The 17,397-nt window shown below is 45.2% G+C and overlaps 1 protein-coding gene across 4 annotated transcripts in view; it reads left to right on the forward strand.

Annotated features, from left to right (window-relative positions):
• LOC137532046 (Fc receptor-like protein 5) overlaps positions 1–17,397 on the forward strand; it is a 238,957-nt gene that overhangs the window by 14,381 nt on the left and 207,179 nt on the right. For all 4 annotated transcript variants that reach the window (XR_011023844.1, XM_068252154.1, XM_068252157.1 and 1 more), the window contains 2 exons: positions 1,461–1,481; positions 13,564–13,824. Coding sequence is in view for 3 of the 4 variants with exons in the window: in XM_068252154.1 (XP_068108255.1) it covers positions 1,461–1,481; positions 13,564–13,824 (282 nt within the window). In the remaining variant the exon portion in view is untranslated. The remainder of the gene's footprint in view (positions 1–1,460; positions 1,482–13,563; positions 13,825–17,397) is intronic.

Below are 17,397 nucleotides of genomic sequence, written 5' to 3' on the forward strand. Positions count from 1 at the left end.
GGCGGCAGCGGCAGCAGCAGCTCCACAGATTGTGATCGGTTTCATGCGGAAATCGATTCACAATCTGTTTGCAGTAAAGGCAGCCATACGATCCCTCTCTGATCAGATTCAATCACAGAGGGATCTATCTGTTGGTCGATCTGATGGCAAATTGACCAGTGTATGGCCACCTTAACTATGCCGAACGTCATCAGATCTAGGGCTGAAGGGAAATAATGTGCAATTGATAAATAAATGAACAATAAATAGTGTGCAGACAAATATTGTGTATACCGTACATACAATTACATATAATAAACTACCACATAAAAGTCCACCTATCAATGGATCGCAGTCCTAATCACCAAACATAAATTGCACCAATCTACCAGCCCCAAGGTAGGAGCCTAAGGACGTGGTTACATGTGTTATGTAAGTAGATCAAGTATTTATCTACTTATATATGTTTTTTTTCCCTGGCATAGTATGGCTAATCCTCCTGATTCAGTTACCTTCTGGTCATAGTGTCCTTATCTTATCTGTAGGAAGCCTTCAGTTATTTACATGCTTAGATAAGCCTGATATTGTAGCCAAAAAAAAACTTCTCACAATCCAGCTGGCACTGCATGGTTCCTGCAGATAGGCAAAGTCACCCAAAGGTTTTACTGCAGGAAAGTTCAAAGAGTATTAGCTCTGCTCTGTTTTCTAGTTTAAAATACAGATTGTGGTTTGCAAATTGCATATATGACAGAATGATGCAATGTTATAAATAAAAGCTATATAACTTTTCTTTGCTACTAATGTTCTGTTAAAGGGGAACTGAAGTAAGAGGTATATGGAGATTGCCATATTTATTTCCTTTTAATCAATACCAGTTTCCTGGCAGCCCTGCTGGTCTATTTCTCTGCAGTAGTATCTGAATAACACCAGAAACAAGCATGCAGCTAGTCTTGTCAGATCTGACTTTAAAGTCTGAAACACCTGATCTGCTGCATGCTTGTTCAGGGGCTATGGCTAATAGTATTAGAGGCAGAGGATCAGCAGGACTGCCAGGCAACTGGTATTGATTAAATGGAAATAAATATGGCAGCCTCCGTATACCTCTCTCTTCAGTTCCCCTTTAATTATTCATGCTATACACATACAATTCATTAGAGCATACATTTATGTTTCCTGTTTTTTTGCTTCAGTATCACTTTAAGGTTGCAAGGGATGGTGAGTGTCACATGGATTGTGGAAAGGAGTTTCAGAGAAGAGAGGCGGCTTGTGAGAAGTCCTGAAAGTGATTGTGGGAGGAGGAGACTTGAGTGTATAAGAGGATAGTGAAATCTGATTCCAGAGCAGAGAATTACATTTGGGATGGTGTCTAGGGTTTGATGCAATGACATCTGGAGAGGCTGCATTTATAATATAGAAACAGTATAACTGTATACAATACATTTATAGAGATCTAATTTTGTGTTTCATGGTTTGTTTTTCAGCCATGGGTCCATCAGAACTGAGTAAGTACAGAGTAAATCCATATATATTCACCTCACAACTGAGGGGGTTTTACTAGTGTTGGGCGAACAGTGTTCGCCACTGTTCGGGTTCTGCAGAACATCACCCTGTTCGGGTGATGTTCGGGTTCGGCCGAACACCTGATGGTGTTCGGCCAAACTGTTCGGCCATATGGCCGAACTAAGAGCGCATGGCCGAACGTTACCCGAACGTTCGGCTAGCGCTGTGATTGGCCGAACGGGTCACGTGTAGTGTTGGGCGAACATCTAGATGTTCGGGTTCAGGCCGAACATGGCCGAACTCCGAACATAATGGAAGTCAATGGGGACCCGAACTTTCGTGCTTTGTAAAGCCTCCTTACATGCTATATACCCCAAATTTACAGGGTATGTGCACCTTGGGAGTGGGTACAAGAGGAAAAAAAATTTAGCAAAAAGAGCTTATAGTTTTTGAGAAAATCGATTTTAAAGTTTCAAAGGGAAAACTGTCTTTTAAATGCGGGAAATGTCTGTTTTCTTTGCACAGGTAACATGCTTTTTGTCGGCATGCAGTCATAAATGTAATACATATAAGAGGTTCCAGGAAAAGGGACCGGTAACGCTAACCCAGCAGCAGCACACGTGATGGAACAAGAGGAGGGTGGCGCAGGAGGAGAAGGCCACGCTTTGAGACACAACAACCCAGGCCTTGCATGAGGACAAGAAGCGTGCGGATAGCAATTTGCATTTTGTCGCCATGCAGTCATAAATGTAATACAGATGAGAGGTTCAATAAACAGGGACTGGAAACGCTAACCCATCACAGATGTTCATTGTTCATGTTACTTGGTTGGGGTCCGGGAGTGTTGCGTAGTCGTTTCCAATCCAGGATTGATTCATTTTAATTTGAGTCAGACGGTCTGCATTTTCTGTGGAGAGGCGGATATGCCGCCGATCTGTGACGATGCCTCCGGCAGCACTGAAACAGCGTTCCGACATAACGCTGGCTGCCGGGCAAGCCAGCACCTCTATTGCGTACATTGCCAGTTTGTGCCAGGTGTCTAGCTTCGATACCCAATAGTTGAAGGGTGCAGATGGATTGTTCAACACAGCTACGCCATCTGACATGTAGTCCTTGACCATCTTCTCCAGGCGATCGGTGTTGGAGGTGGATCTGCACGCTTGCTGTTCTGTGTGCTGCTGCATGGGTGTCAGAAAATTTTCCCACTCCAAGGACACTGCCGATACCATTCCCTTTTGGGCACTAGCTGCGGCTTGTGTTGTTTGCTGCCCTCCTGGTCGTCCTGGGTTTGCGGAAGTCAGTCTGTCGGCGTACAACTGGCTAGAGGAGGGGGAGGATGTCAATCTCCTCTCTAAAGTCTCCACAAGGGCCTGCTGGTATTCTTCCATTTTGACCTGTCTGGCTCTTTCTTCAAGCAGTTTTGGAACATTGTGTTTGTACCGTGGATCCAGAAGGGTATAAACCCAGTAATTGGTGTTGTCCAGAATGCGCACAATGCGTGGGTCGCGTTCAATGCAGTCCTAGGCCGAAGAGGTCATAGCCTAGGGTCACAAAACCTGTTTATTGGGCAATTTCAATGGTGGCGAGTCTGACGTACATAAATCGCAGCAATGGCCGTTAGCAACGTCTGAATCTCACGAAATGTCTCATGCAGGTAGAAGACATATTGTTAGACTTGGGCTCCAAAGATGGGTTCCCTACATCTCTGCAAACCAGAGTTACAGGGCTCCAAATTTGGTAAAATCCCCCATAGGCTTTCATTGGGCCTCCTATTTACAGTTCCAAAATCTCACATCTTTTCAAAGGGCAATTACTCAGCAGTGGCAAATTTTCTAGCATTGTAAGGACCCTTAGGGGGAACATGACTGGTGAGTTTCGGGCCCCTAGGCCGAAGAGGTCATAGCCTAGGGTCACAAAAACCTGTTTATTGGGGCTATTTCAATGGTAGTGATGGTGACGTACATAAATCGCAGCAATGGCCGTTAGCAAAGTCTGAATCTCACGAAATGTCTCATGCAGGTAGAAGACATATTGTTAGACTTGGATTCCAAAGATGGGGTCCCTACATCTCTGCAAACCAGAGTTACAGGGGTCCAAAATTGGTAAAATCCCCCATAGGATTTCATTGGCTCCCTATTTCACTTTCCAAAATCTCACATCTTTTCAAAGGGCAATGGCTCAGCAGTACCAAATTTTCTAGCATTGTAGGGACCCTTAGGGGGAACATGACTGGTGAGTTTCGGGCCCCTAGGCCGAAGAGGTCATAGCCTAGGGTCACAAAAACCTGTTTATTGGGGCTATTTCAATGGTAGTGATGGTGACGTACATAAATCGCAGCAATGGCCGTTAGCAAAGTCTGAATCTCACGAAATGTCTCATGCAGGTAGAAGACATATTGTTAGACTTGGATTCCAAAGATGGGGTCCCTACATCTCTGCAAACCAGAGTTACAGGGGTCCAAAATTGGTAAAATCCCCCATAGGATTTCATTGGCTCCCTATTTCACTTTCCAAAATCTCACATCTTTTCAAAGGGCAATGGCTCAGCAGTACCAAATTTTCTAGCATTGTAGGGACCCTTAGGGGGAACATGACTGGTGAGTTTCGGGCCCCTAGGCCGAAGAGGTCATAGCCTAGGGTCACAAAAACCTGTTTATTGGGGCTATTTCAATGGTAGTGATGGTGACGTACATAAATCGCAGCAATGGCCGTTAGCAAAGTCTGAATCTCACGAAATGTCTCATGCAGGTAGAAGACATATTGTTAGACTTGGATTCCAAAGATGGGGTCCCTACATCTCTGCAAACCAGAGTTACAGGGGTCCAAAATTGGTAAAATCCCCCATAGGATTTCATTGGCTCCCTATTTCACTTTCCTAAATCTCACATCTTTTCAAAGGGCAATGGCTCAGCAGTACCAAATTTTCTAGCATTGTAGGGACCCTTAGGGGGAACATGACTGGTGAGTTTCGGGCCCCTAGGCCGAAGAGGTCATAGCCTAGGGTCACAAAAACCTGTTTATTGGGGCTATTTCAATGGTAGTGATGGTGACGTACATAAATCGCAGCAATGGCCGTTAGCAAAGTCTGAATCTCACGAAATGTCTCATGCAGGTAGAAGACATATTGTTAGACTTGGATTCCAAAGATGGGGTCCCTACATCTCTGCAAACCAGAGTTACAGGGGTCCAAAATTGGTAAAATCCCCCATAGGATTTCATTGGCTCCCTATTTCACTTTCCAAAATCTCACATCTTTTCAAAGGGCAATGGCTCAGCAGTACCAAATTTTCTAGCATTGTAGGGACCCTTAGGGGGAACATGACTGGTGAGTTTCGGGCCCCTAGGCCGAAGAGGTCATAGCCTAGGGTCACAAAAACCTGTTTATTTGGGCTATTTCAATGGTAGTGATGGTGGCGTACATAAATCTCAGCCATGGCCGTTAGCAACGTCTGAATCTCACGAAATGTCTCATGCAGGTAGAAGACATATTGTTAGACTTAGATTCCAAAGATGGGGTCCCTACATCTCTGCAAACCAGAGTTACAGGGGTCCAAAATTGGTAAAATCCCCCATAGACTTTCATTGGGCCTCCTATTTACCGTTCCAAAATCTCACACCATTTCAAAGGGCAATGGCTCAGCAGTGGCAAAACTCACCAGTCATGATCCCCCTAAGGGTCCCTACAATGCTAGAAAATTTGGTACTGCTGAGCCATTGCCCTTTGAAAAGATGTGAGATTTTGGAAAGTGAAATAGGGAGCCAATGAAATCCTATGGGGGATTTTACCAATTTTGGACCCCTGTAACTCTAGTTTGCAGAGATGTAGGGACCCCATCTTTGGAATCCAAGTCTAACAATATGTCTTCTACCTGCATGAGACATTTCGTGAGATTCAGACTTTGCTAACGGCCATTGCTGCGATTTATGTACGTCACCATCACTACCATTGAAATAGCCCCAATAAACAGGTTTTTGTGACCCTAGGCTATGACCTCTTCGGCCTAGGGGCCCGAAACTCACCAGTCATGTTCCCCCTAAGGGTCCCTACAATGCTAGAAAATTTGGTACTGCTGAGCCATTGCCCTTTGAAAAGATGTGAGATTTTGGAAAGTGAAATAGGGAGCCAATGAAATCCTATAGGGGATTTTACCAATTTTGGACCCCTGTAACTCTGGTTTGCAGAGATGTAGGGACCCCATCTTTGGAATCCAAGTCTAACAATATGTCTTCTACCTGCATGAGACATTTCGTGAGATTCAGACTTTGCTAACGGCCATTGCTGCGATTTATGTACGTCACCATCACTACCATTGAAATAGCCCCAATAAACAGGTTTTTGTGACCCTAGGCTATGACCTCTTCGGCCTAGGGGCCCGAAACTCACCAGTCATGTTCCCCCTAAGGGTCCCTACAATGCTAGAAAATTTGGTACTGCTGAGCCATTGCCCTTTGAAAAGATGTGAGATTTTGGAAAGTGAAATAGGGAGCCAATGAAATCCTATGGGGGATTTTACCAATTTTGGACCCCTGTAACTCTGGTTTGCAGAGATGTAGGGACCCCATCTTTGGAATCCAAGTCTAACAATATGTCTTCTACCTGCATGAGACATTTCGTGAGATTCAGACTTTGCTAACGGCCATTGCTGCGATTTATGTACGTCACCATCACTACCATTGAAATAGCCCCAATAAACAGGTTTTTGTGACCCTAGGCTATGACCTCTTCGGCCTAGGGGCCCGAAACTCACCAGTCATGTTCCCCCTAAGGGTCCCTACAATGCTAGAAAATTTGATACTGCTGAGCCATTGCCCTTTGAAAAGATGTGAGATTTTGGAAAGTGAAATAGGGAGCCAATGAAATCCTGTGGGGGATTTTACCAATTTTGGACCCCTGTAACTCTGGTTTGCAGAGATGTAGGGACCCCATCTTTGGAATCCAAGTCTAACAATATGTCTTCTACCTGCATGAGACATTTCGTGAGATTCAGACTTTGCTAACGGCCATTGCTGCGATTTATGTACGTCACCATCACTACCATTGAAATAGCCCCAATAAACAGGTTTTTGTGACCCTAGGCTATGACCTCTTCGGCCTAGGGGCCCGAAACTCACCAGTCATGTTCCCCCTAAGGGTCCCTACAATGCTAGAAAATTTGGTACTGCTGAGCCATTGCCCTTTGAAAAGATGTGAGATTTTGGAAAGTGAAATAGGGAGCCAATGAAATCCTATGGGGGATTTTACCAATTTTGGACCCCTGTAACTCTGGTTTGCAGAGATGTAGGGACCCTATCTTTGGAATCCAAGTCTAACAATATGTCTTCTACCTGCATGAGACATTTCGTGAGATTCAGACTTTGCTAACGGCCATTGCTGCGATTTATGTACGTCACCATCACTACCATTGAAATAGCCCCAATAAACAGGTTTTTGTGACCCTAGGCTATGACCTCTTCGGCCTAGGGGCCCGAAACTCACCAGTCATGTTCCCCCTAAGGGTCCCTACAATGCTAGAAAATTTGATACTGCTGAGCCATTGCCCTTTGAAAAGATGTGAGATTTTGGAAAGTGAAATAGGGAGCCAATGAAATCCTGTGGGGGATTTTACCAATTTTGGACCCCTGTAACTCTGGTTTGCAGAGATGTAGGGACCCCATCTTTGGAATCCAAGTCTAACAATATGTCTTCTACCTGCATGAGACATTTCGTGAGATTCAGACTTTGCTAACGGCCATTGCTGCGATTTATGTACGTCACCATCACTACCATTGAAATAGCCCCAATAAACAGGTTTTTGTGACCCTAGGCTATGACCTCTTCGGCCTAGGGGCCCGAAACTCACCAGTCATGTTCCCCCTAAGGGTCCCTACAATGCTAGAAAATTTGGTACTGCTGAGCCATTGCCCTTTGAAAAGATGTGAGATTTTGGAAAGTGAAATAGGGAGCCAATGAAATCCTATGGGGGATTTTACCAATTTTGGACCCCTGTAACTCTGGTTTGCAGAGATGTAGGGACCCTATCTTTGGAATCCAAGTCTAACAATATGTCTTCTACCTGCATGAGACATTTCGTGAGATTCAGACTTTGCTAACGGCCATTGCTGCGATTTATGTACGTCACCATCACTACCATTGAAATAGCCCCAATAAACAGGTTTTTGTGACCCTAGGCTATGACCTCTTCGGCCTAGGGGCCCGAAACTCACCAGTCATGTTCCCCCTAAGGGTCCCTACAATGCTAGAAAATTTGCCACTGCTGAGTAATTGCCCTTTGAAAAGATGTGAGATTTTGGAACTGTAAATAGGAGGCCCAATGAAAGCCTATGGGGGATTTTACCAAATTTGGAGCCCTGTAACTCTGGTTTGCAGAGATGTAGGGACCCCATCTTTGGAGCCCAAGTCTAACAATATGTCTTCTACCTGCATGAGACATTTCGTGAGATTCAGACGTTGCTAACGGCCATTGCTGCGATTTATGTACGTCAGACTCGCCACCATTGAAATTGCCCAATAAACAGGTTTTGTGACCCTAGGCTATGACCTCTTCGGCCTAGGACTGCATTGAACGCGACCCACGCATTGTGCGCATTCTGGACAACACCAATTACTGGGTTTATACCCTTCTGGATCCACGGTACAAACACAATGTTCCAAAACTGCTTGAAAAAAGAGCCAGACAGGTCAAAATGGAAGAATACCAGCAGGCCCTTGTGGAGACTTTAGAGAGGAGATTGACATCCTCCCCCTCCTCTAGCCAGTTGTACGCCGACAGACTGACTTCCGCAAACCCAGGACGACCAGGAGGGCAGCAAACAACACAAGCCGCAGCTAGTGCCCAAAAGGGAATGGTATCGGCAGTGTCCTTGGAGTGGGAAAATTTTCTGACACCCATGCAGCAGCACACAGAACAGCAAGCGTGCAGATCCACCTCCAACACCGATCGCCTGGAGAAGATGGTCAAGGACTACATGTCAGATGGCGTAGCTGTGTTGAACAATCCATCTGCACCCTTCAACTATTGGGTATCGAAGCTAGACACCTGGCACAAACTGGCAATGTACGCAATAGAGGTGCTGGCTTGCCCGGCAGCCAGCGTTATGTCGGAACGCTGTTTCAGTGCTGCCGGAGGCATCGTCACAGATCGGCGGCGTATCCGCCTCTCCACAGAAAATGCAGACCGTCTGACTCAAATTAAAATGAATCAATCCTGGATTGGAAACGACTACGCAACACTCCCGGACCCCAACCAAGTAACATGAACAATGAACATCTGTGATGGGTTAGCGTTTCCGGTCCCTGTTTATTGAACCTCTCATCTGTATTACATTTATGACTGCATGGCGACAAAATGCAAATTGCTATCCGCACGCTTCTTGTCCTCATGCAAGGCCTGGGTTGTTGTGTCTCAAAGCGTGGCCTTCTCCTCCTGCGCCACCCTCCTCTTGTTCCATCACGTGTGCTGCTGCTGGGTTAGCGTTACCGGTCCCTTTTCCTGGAACCTCTTATATGTATTACATTTATGACTGCATGCCGACAAAAAGCATGTTACCTGTGCAAAGAAAACAGACATTTCCCGCATTTAAAAGACAGTTTTCCCTTTGAAACTTTAAAATCGATTTTCTCAAAAACTATAAGCTCTTTTTGCTAAAAAATTTTTTCCTCTTGTACCCACTCCCAAGGTGCACATACCCTGTAAATTTGGGGTATGTAGCATGTAAGGAGGCTTTACAAAGCACAAAAGTTCGGGTCCCCATTGACTTCCATTATGTTCGGAGTTCGCGTCGAACACCCGAACATCGCGGCCATGTTCGGCCTGTTCGGCCCGAACCCGAACATCTAGATGTTCGCCCAACACTAGGTTTTACCACTTGAGTACCAGAGCAATTTACACCTTTCAGTGCTCATTTTATTAATTTGTCAATAGCTTTATCACTACTTATCACAATAAAATGAACTATATCTTGTTATTTTTTTCCCAACAATTAGGCTTTCTTTGGGTGGTACATTATGCCAAGAATTATTTTATTCGAAACATTTTTAATGGAAAAAAAATAGAAAAAAAATCATTATTTTTGAGTTTTCGGACACTATAGTTTTTAAATAATGCATGCTACTGTAATTAAAATCCACGTAATTCATTTGCCCATTTGTACCGGTTATTACATCATTTAAATAATGTCCCGATCACAATGTCTGGCGCCAAATTTTTATTTGGAAATAAAAGTGCATTTTTTCAGTTTTGCGTCCATCACTATTTACATCACTAAGCCCATAATTTAAAAAAAAAAAACTAATATACCCTCTTGACGTACATATTAAAAAAGTTCAGTCCCGAAGGTAACTATTTATGTTTTTGGGGTTTTTTTGACAATTTGTTTGTTTTCTATAAAAAAAAAAAAGTTTGGGTACCTTGGGGAGAGTGTGGGAGGGAAATAGTTATGTTTAAATGTAAAAAAAAAATGTTTTTAATGAAAATATTTGGCCACAAGATGGCCTTAGTCATTTTTTTAAGGCTTCTTGCACACCAAGACGTTGCATTAGGTGGCACGTTAAGGTCGCATAACGTGCACCTAACACAACGTATGGTGCTGCAAGAGCCGACGGTAGAGTGAGCCGCGTTAGGCGGCTCGAGTCCTATAATGTCTCCCAGAGTGGCGCTGATTGGCCAGCGGGACCACGTGATGCGGAGCGAGACACTCCGCATCACGTGGTCCCGCCGGCCAATCAGCGCCCGCCAGTGCAGTGAATATTAAGTAGCCATGTGCGAGGCTACTGTAGCTGGCTCTCCCCGCCTCCTCTCCGCCCCCCACTGCGCATGTGCAAACAGTCTAACGTGGCTATAGCCGCTCCAACGCCGTAGCATGCTGCACTTTGCACAGAACGTGCAGCGTTACATGTAACGCAACGTGGGCTGTGTGAACAGCCCACTTGTGTTACATTGCTGTGCGTTGGGGGAGCGTTACAGGCGCACTAACGTGCGCCTGTAACGTCTTGGTGTGTAAGCAGCCTAAAGGGTCCTGTAAGCATACTATGTATGCTTACAGGAAGTGTACTGAGAATAGGAAACTTTTTTTCCACAATGATCGAGCTGGCTTCTCATAGAACTACATGCCCATTCATTGATCTCCGGGCAAGCGGGCAGCACACACGAGCGAGCAGGCACACAGGCAGCGGCGGTGGGAAGACGCTGTCCGGAAAAGGTAACTATAAATGCTCCCTGCAGCCCGCTCGTTTTGCTGCGCTCGGCAACTAAACGAGATTTGCCGACAGAGGTTTATGTTGCACAGCCGCTTTCAAATAAAAAATTTAGTTTGAAGCTTCTGAAGGGTTAAAAAAAATGCTATTAGATTGCAGCCAGCCTAGTCTGGATCCCATCGAAGCAAGGATTGCCAAACAGTTACTGAAATACGGGTTTCTGCAATTGTGGTGAAATGTACAGTACATACTCTGTGTGCCAAATCTAGGACAAAAAATAATAATATTTATTTCAAGCATTTCACATGCCCATTAATGGTAAAATATTTTCATCAGATCATGGGACATAACAGTCAATTACCCCTGCGACCCCCGCCATCGCAGGGGGGGCCAGAGGCTTTAGGTGGCCCCACCTCCCTCTCCCCAACCTCAAGTGAAGCCAATTATCAAAAAAAAAACCACTTTTCCTCACATTAACCATCTCTGCCACCTCCTCCCTCCATGCAGAGCAGCGAGTAGTGAGAGCGTCTGTAATGTTTTCCTGCTTCACAGCAGAACACTCCCTACTGCCATGTGCCACTCCCTATCATGTGACCCTCATGGGGTTCGGGGACCAAGGGGGGCACATGCTATCATTTCTGAACGGGGGGCCATATTAAGTCTAGTTACGTCCCTGCATCAGATGCGATCCTTCGACTCAGTATTTACAATCAAACTGTACAGAAAACAGCTCAGTGTTCGGTGAAAATCGATGTGCAACGATTCTCTGGTCGAACTGAAAATTCGGTTGATCCAAAAGATGGATTTTACAATCCTATCTGAAGAGAGAAAATGCCCTAATTGACCTGTTTATGGAGACAATCGAGAATTACAGTGGTGTGAAAAACTATTTGCCCCCTTCCTGATTTCTTATTCTTTTGCATGTTTGTCACACTTAAATGTTTCTGCTCATCAAAAACCGTTAACCATTAGTTAAAGATAACATAATTGAACACAAAATGCAGTTTTAAATGATGGTTTTTATTATTTAGTGAGAAAAAAAACTCAAAACCTACATGGCCCTGTGTGAAAAAGAAATTGCCCCCTGAACCTAATAACTGGTTGGGCCACCCTTAGCAGCAATAACTGCAATCAACCGTTTGCGATAACTTGCAACAAGTCTTTTACAACGCTCTGGAGGAATTTTGGCCAACTCATCTTTGCAGAATTGTTGTAATTCAACTTTATTTGAGGGTTTTCTAGCATGAACTGCCTTTTTAAGGTCATGCCACAACATCTCAATAGGATTCAGGTCAGGGCTTTGACTAGGCCACTCCAAAGTCTTCATTTTGTTTTTCTTCAGCCATTCAGAGGTGGATTTGCTGGTGTCTTTTGGGTCATTGTCCTGCTGTAGCACCCAAGATCGCTTCAGCTTGAGTTGACGAACAGATGGCCGGACATTCTCCTTCAGGATTTTTTGGTAGACAGTAGAATTCATGGTTCCATCTATCACAGCTAGCCTTCCAGGTCCTGAAGCAGCAAAACAACCCCAGACCATCACACTACCACCACCATATTTTACTGTTGGTATGATGTTCTTTTGCTGAAATGCTGTGTTACTTCTACGGCAGATTTAACAGGACACGCACCTTCCAAAAAGTTCAACTTTTGTCTCGGCGGTCCACAAGGTATTTTCCCACAAGTCTTGGCAATCATTGAGATTTTTTTTAGCAAAATTGAGATGAGCCTTAATGTTCTTTTTGCTTAAAAGTGGTTTGCGCCTTGGATATCTGCCATGCAGGCCGTTTTTGCCCAGTCTCTTTCTTATGTTGGCGTTGTGAACACTGACCTTCATTGAGGCAAGTGAGGCCTGTAGTTCTTTAGATGTTGTCCTGGGGTCTTTTGTGGCCTCTCGGATGAGTTTTCTCTGCGCTCTTGGGGTAATTTTGGTCGGCCAGCCACTCCTGGGAAGGTTCATCACTGTTCCCTGTTTTTGCCATTTGTGGATAATGGCTCTCACTGTGGTTCGCTGGAGTTCCAAAGCTTTAGAAATGGCTTTATAACCTTTACCAGACTGATAGATCTCAATTACAGTACTTTTGTTCTCATTTGTTCCTGAATTTCTTTGGATCTTGGCATGATGTCTAACTTTTGAGGTGCTTTTGGTCTACTTATCTGTGTCAGATAGCTCCTATTTAAGTGATTTCTTGATTGAAACAGGTGTGGCAGTAATCAGGCCTGGGGGTGACTACAGAAATTGAACTCAGGTGTGATAAACCACAGTTAAGTTATTTTTTAACAAGGGGGGCAATCACTTTTTGCACACAGGGCCATGTAGGTTTTGAGTTTTTTTTTTCCTCACTAAATAATAAAATCATCATTTAAAACTGCATTTTGTGTTCAATTATGTTATCTTTGACTAATAGTTAACAGTTTTTGATGAGCAGAAACATTTAAGTGTGACAAACATGCAAAAGAATAAGAAATCAGGAAGGGGGCAAATAGTTTTTCACACCACTGTGCCTTCCTATTACATTTAATCGTAAAGAATGCATCGAAAGATCTCATCTGATGAAAAAAATTATACCATTAATGACCTTTAGATGGAAGCCATACAATTTCAATAAACACTTCTATGTCAATCTCCAAAAGGTTCCTGTTTCTGCCTTTACCAATCAATCTAACTGATCATTGAACCAATTGTTTCTGAAATAAAAATTGCCCTTCGTTCTGATCTGTGCCGATTTGAGCCATTTTAATGGATTTTGTCAACAGAATGCTCAGAATTCCATGAGGCTGGCCTAGCTCAGAAATGTGACTTTGGTATTCTAAAGGTCTCATCAAAGGATCTCCTTTTCATTTTATGTGGAGAGCCCTTTTAAATTCTTTGTGTGTTTTTGTTTTTCATTGTAGTTTCGTTGAGGCCCGTGGTGGTCTTCACACCCCCATGGAGACACATAGTGTCCGGAGACGATGTAAATATGACATGTGACCTGGGCTCGGCCCCACTGGAAAATGAGACCTATTACTGGTACAGAAATGAGAAACTGCTAAACATCCATCAGCAGAACCTGACCATCAAGCTGGCTTTTTCGGATTATGACTATGGAGACTACCAGTGTCGAACCATTACCAGTGATTTCAGTGACCCTGTTCCACTTTATATTGAATACAGTAAGTTGTGCAGCTCATGAGCGAGGGTGATGAATACTGAGGACCTAAACCAATCCAGGTATTACGGTGGAGCGATAGTTATCACTCCACTTCTGTACCCAGAGCCGGATTTACCATAAGGCCGTGTAGGCACAAGTGTACCGGTGCCTGATGATGGAAAGCCAGCTCACTCCCTTCCGCCGAGTGCCTCCCTCCCTACTTCCCTATGCAGAGTCCTGATGAGAGTGTAAATGAGAGGTTACTTATTCTGCTCTCGGCATTCTACTGATACTGATGAGATCTCCCCTCAGTCAGGGGCACCTCTAGCTACTTAATACTGAGGTTCCTCTAGCTACCAAATACTTGGGGGCACCTTTATCTACTTAACATTGAGGGTACCTCTGGCTACCTAATACTAAGGGGCACCTGTAGCTATGACGGGAGAAGTGACAGCGGGGGCAGCCAGCACACTTGCAGTGGGGGGGTTTGTAGGTTCATAGAGTGTGAAGTCTAAGCTGCCTGGACATCTGTGCCTATAGGCTCCTGTGAGGTAAATCCGGGCCTGCCTGTACCATGGTTCTGGGGTCCAGGTGTCATCTCCTACAAGGAATTTATAGTATATAAGAGAGAACAGAGGCGCCAAAAGGATAAAAGGGGTTTTAAAGGAGCTTAAAAGCCAAAAATGTGGTAATTAGAGGAGGCAGTGGTGGACTTACCTCCTCCAAGCAGACACAACACGACTGTACATTCAGTCTATTTATTAACGAACTCCAGATAAAACAAAGCAACGCGTTTCACGGGTCAGCGCCCGCTTCCTCAATAGAAAAAGGAGTTACAGCATCTAGCAAAACAAACGACACTCAGCGCCTCTGCCTCAAATGCAGCTGAACACTGCATTTGCATATTTACCATCTCCCATTTTAGATCAGCAGTCCAGATCCTTAAATTAGGTTATATTTACTTTTTTCAAAAAATCGTTTTTCTGATTGATGGATCTATCGAATCCTTTGATCGTTTTTCATTTAACCATAATGGTATGTATACTATTAGGATATAAATGTCTAATGCATAAGTATTCATTGTATTAACCTATAACGCTGTCGATACAGTTATACTGAGGAGCTCTTTCACTATTGTAGGCACTTTTATTGGCCTAATGAAGCGGGCTTGGACCCGCGAAACGCGTTGCCTGTGCTAAATAAAAATCTTTTGTCATATACAAGGATTTCGTTATTGAGGTAAGCCACCTCATATTATTTCCTTGATACTTCTGCATCCCACGCGGACGCGCTGACGTCATCGGACGTCCGCCGGGCTGTACTGCGCAGGCGCAAAACTACTGCGCCTGCGCAGTACAGCCCGGCGGACGTCCGATGACGTCAGCGCGTCCGCGTGGGACGCAGAAGTGACGGCATTTGGAGCGCAGAAGAGCCCGACCTGGCAGCCGGCCTGGCCAGGTCGGGTCGGCCACCGGAGGCCACCGGGAGCCTGCGGAGCGGCGGCGAGGGCACCTCCTGCCTGCCACGGGCTGGAGGAAGCCCCAGGTAAGTGGATTTTGATTTTGATTTTTTTACAGCCCTCCCCGAACTTTCCCTTTAAGCTGTTTTTAGATGCTTTTATTTCAACCAGGGCGCCTCTTTACCTTCAATTGTGCATCCCTCCAGTGACTGACTAAGCATTATCTTGTACTCATACTGTGCTGTGTGATCTGGTTTTCTTGTATTCCTGTATTGTCGTATTGCTTTATGTCACCACTAAATATTGTCTGTAACCTAAATTAATGTTCAGCGCTGTGTAATATGTTGGCGCTTTATAAATACAATAAATAAATAAAATAAATCTCCTTTCAATGCTGCCCAAGTCCATAGCAGCTGGCCACAATGCAAATGTGCACAGAGAGCAAGGTGGCTGCTGCACAGCCGGTTAGCAGCAGAGTACCGCGGTCAAGCGTTCGCCCGATCTCCCCTCATTGCAACTTGCAAATGCTGCACCAGTTTAGCCTGCTGCTTTGGTGCCCTTGCTCCTGTGGTGCCCTAAGCCATGGCCTAGGGGGCCTTGGCCTAAATCCGGCCCTGTTCTCACGTGTACACCACTTTGAATTGGTCTTTAATGTGGAATTTCAATAAAATTGATTCATGTTTGTGGCAGTAATGTGACAAAATGTGGAAAACTTCAAGGGGGCCGAATACTTTTGCAAGCCACTGTACCTGTGACCTAAGGAAAAACAAACAGATACTTACCAGTGGGGAGTAACTAGAAATCACCGGGCCTCTTTGCAGGGACGGATCTAGGGGGGGGGGGGGGGGGGCGAGCGGGTATCTTGCCCCAGGCACAGTTTGTTGAATTCTTAAAAAGGTGGCAAAATTAATGGCAGTTTAGGCGCCAAAACCTGACCTTTAGGCGCCAAAACATGACCTTGCCCCAGGCGCAAATTGGTCTTGCTCCGTCCCTGCCTCTTTGCAAACATTTGGATGAGGCCCCCCTCCCCTGCCCCCCAGGTCTGTATTGTAGGAGGGGTCGCAGCACAAGAGGAAAGAATGGCCGCACCTCGGTGGGCTTGGGCTCTCCTCTCTGCACTCCCCTCCAGCATCTATTATCAGCAGCAACATAATACAGACCCGCAGGGGTGGGGGCTGCATCCCTTATAGTTATGCCAGTGCTTACCAGCTTCTGGATCTAAGTGAGGCTTCCCATGTCCTCAGCCAGCCTGACCCAGCGCTGTCTCCCCCATACAAGCAGCAACTATAATATCTACATTGGCCTGCCTGCACAGGCGCACTAGCGGCTATCTGCTCGGGCTCCAGCAGAAATAGCCAAGTCCAATCAGGTCTGTTCTACTTCACAGGTGCTCTCATGCCTGCACAGTAGACTGGACCTAATCAGGCTTGCTTATTTTCACCAGAGCCCGACTGGAAAGCCGTTAGTGGGCCTGCGCACACTGCCAACAAGTGGACTTTCAGGGCAGCCTCCTCCTCAGCAGAGGATAACCTCTGCTGAGGAGGAGTGTAAAGCCTCTTTAGGCTTTCCCCTAGAGAAGCTCGGCCCCTCCAAAGGAATTCAACAAGATCTTGTTGGATTGTAAGCTCCTCTTCAAGCACAAGCTGACTGTACTGCTCCTGTGTGGGCACGGTCGAGCCTGCGTAGTAAGTTGGAGCTGCTCGTGCATGAAAGGCTCAGCTACTGCACAGGTGTGGCCATGCTCAAGTGCGTGCAGAACAGCCACACTCGCCCATGAGCGCAGTCACAAAGTGCAGGAGGGTTCTGGGCAGCGACAAAGGTCCAGAGGACAGCATGTCATCTCCTTAGTTAAGTATTTGATTTTTTCACCTCAGGTTCACGTTAATTTGGGGAAGATTGAACTATGTGGTTCTCTGGGGTGAAGAGATGAAGGGTTAATTAGGAATTATTAGGATATAAGCTCCTCTGGGGCGCAGGCTGTTGAAAATAAGTAATATGGTGAACAGTTGACTTTCAGCTCCTCTAGGGTGGAGACAGTTGTAAATGGAAGCTGCTCAGGGGTGGAGACTGCTGTGGATGACTCATCTAAAGGAACACTAGAATTTCAGCTTCTCTTGGTGAAATACAGATCTACAT

The sequence above is a fragment of the Hyperolius riggenbachi genome, chromosome 9 (assembly GCF_040937935.1).
Source record: "Hyperolius riggenbachi isolate aHypRig1 chromosome 9, aHypRig1.pri, whole genome shotgun sequence".
NCBI lineage: Eukaryota > Metazoa > Chordata > Amphibia > Anura > Hyperoliidae > Hyperolius > Hyperolius riggenbachi.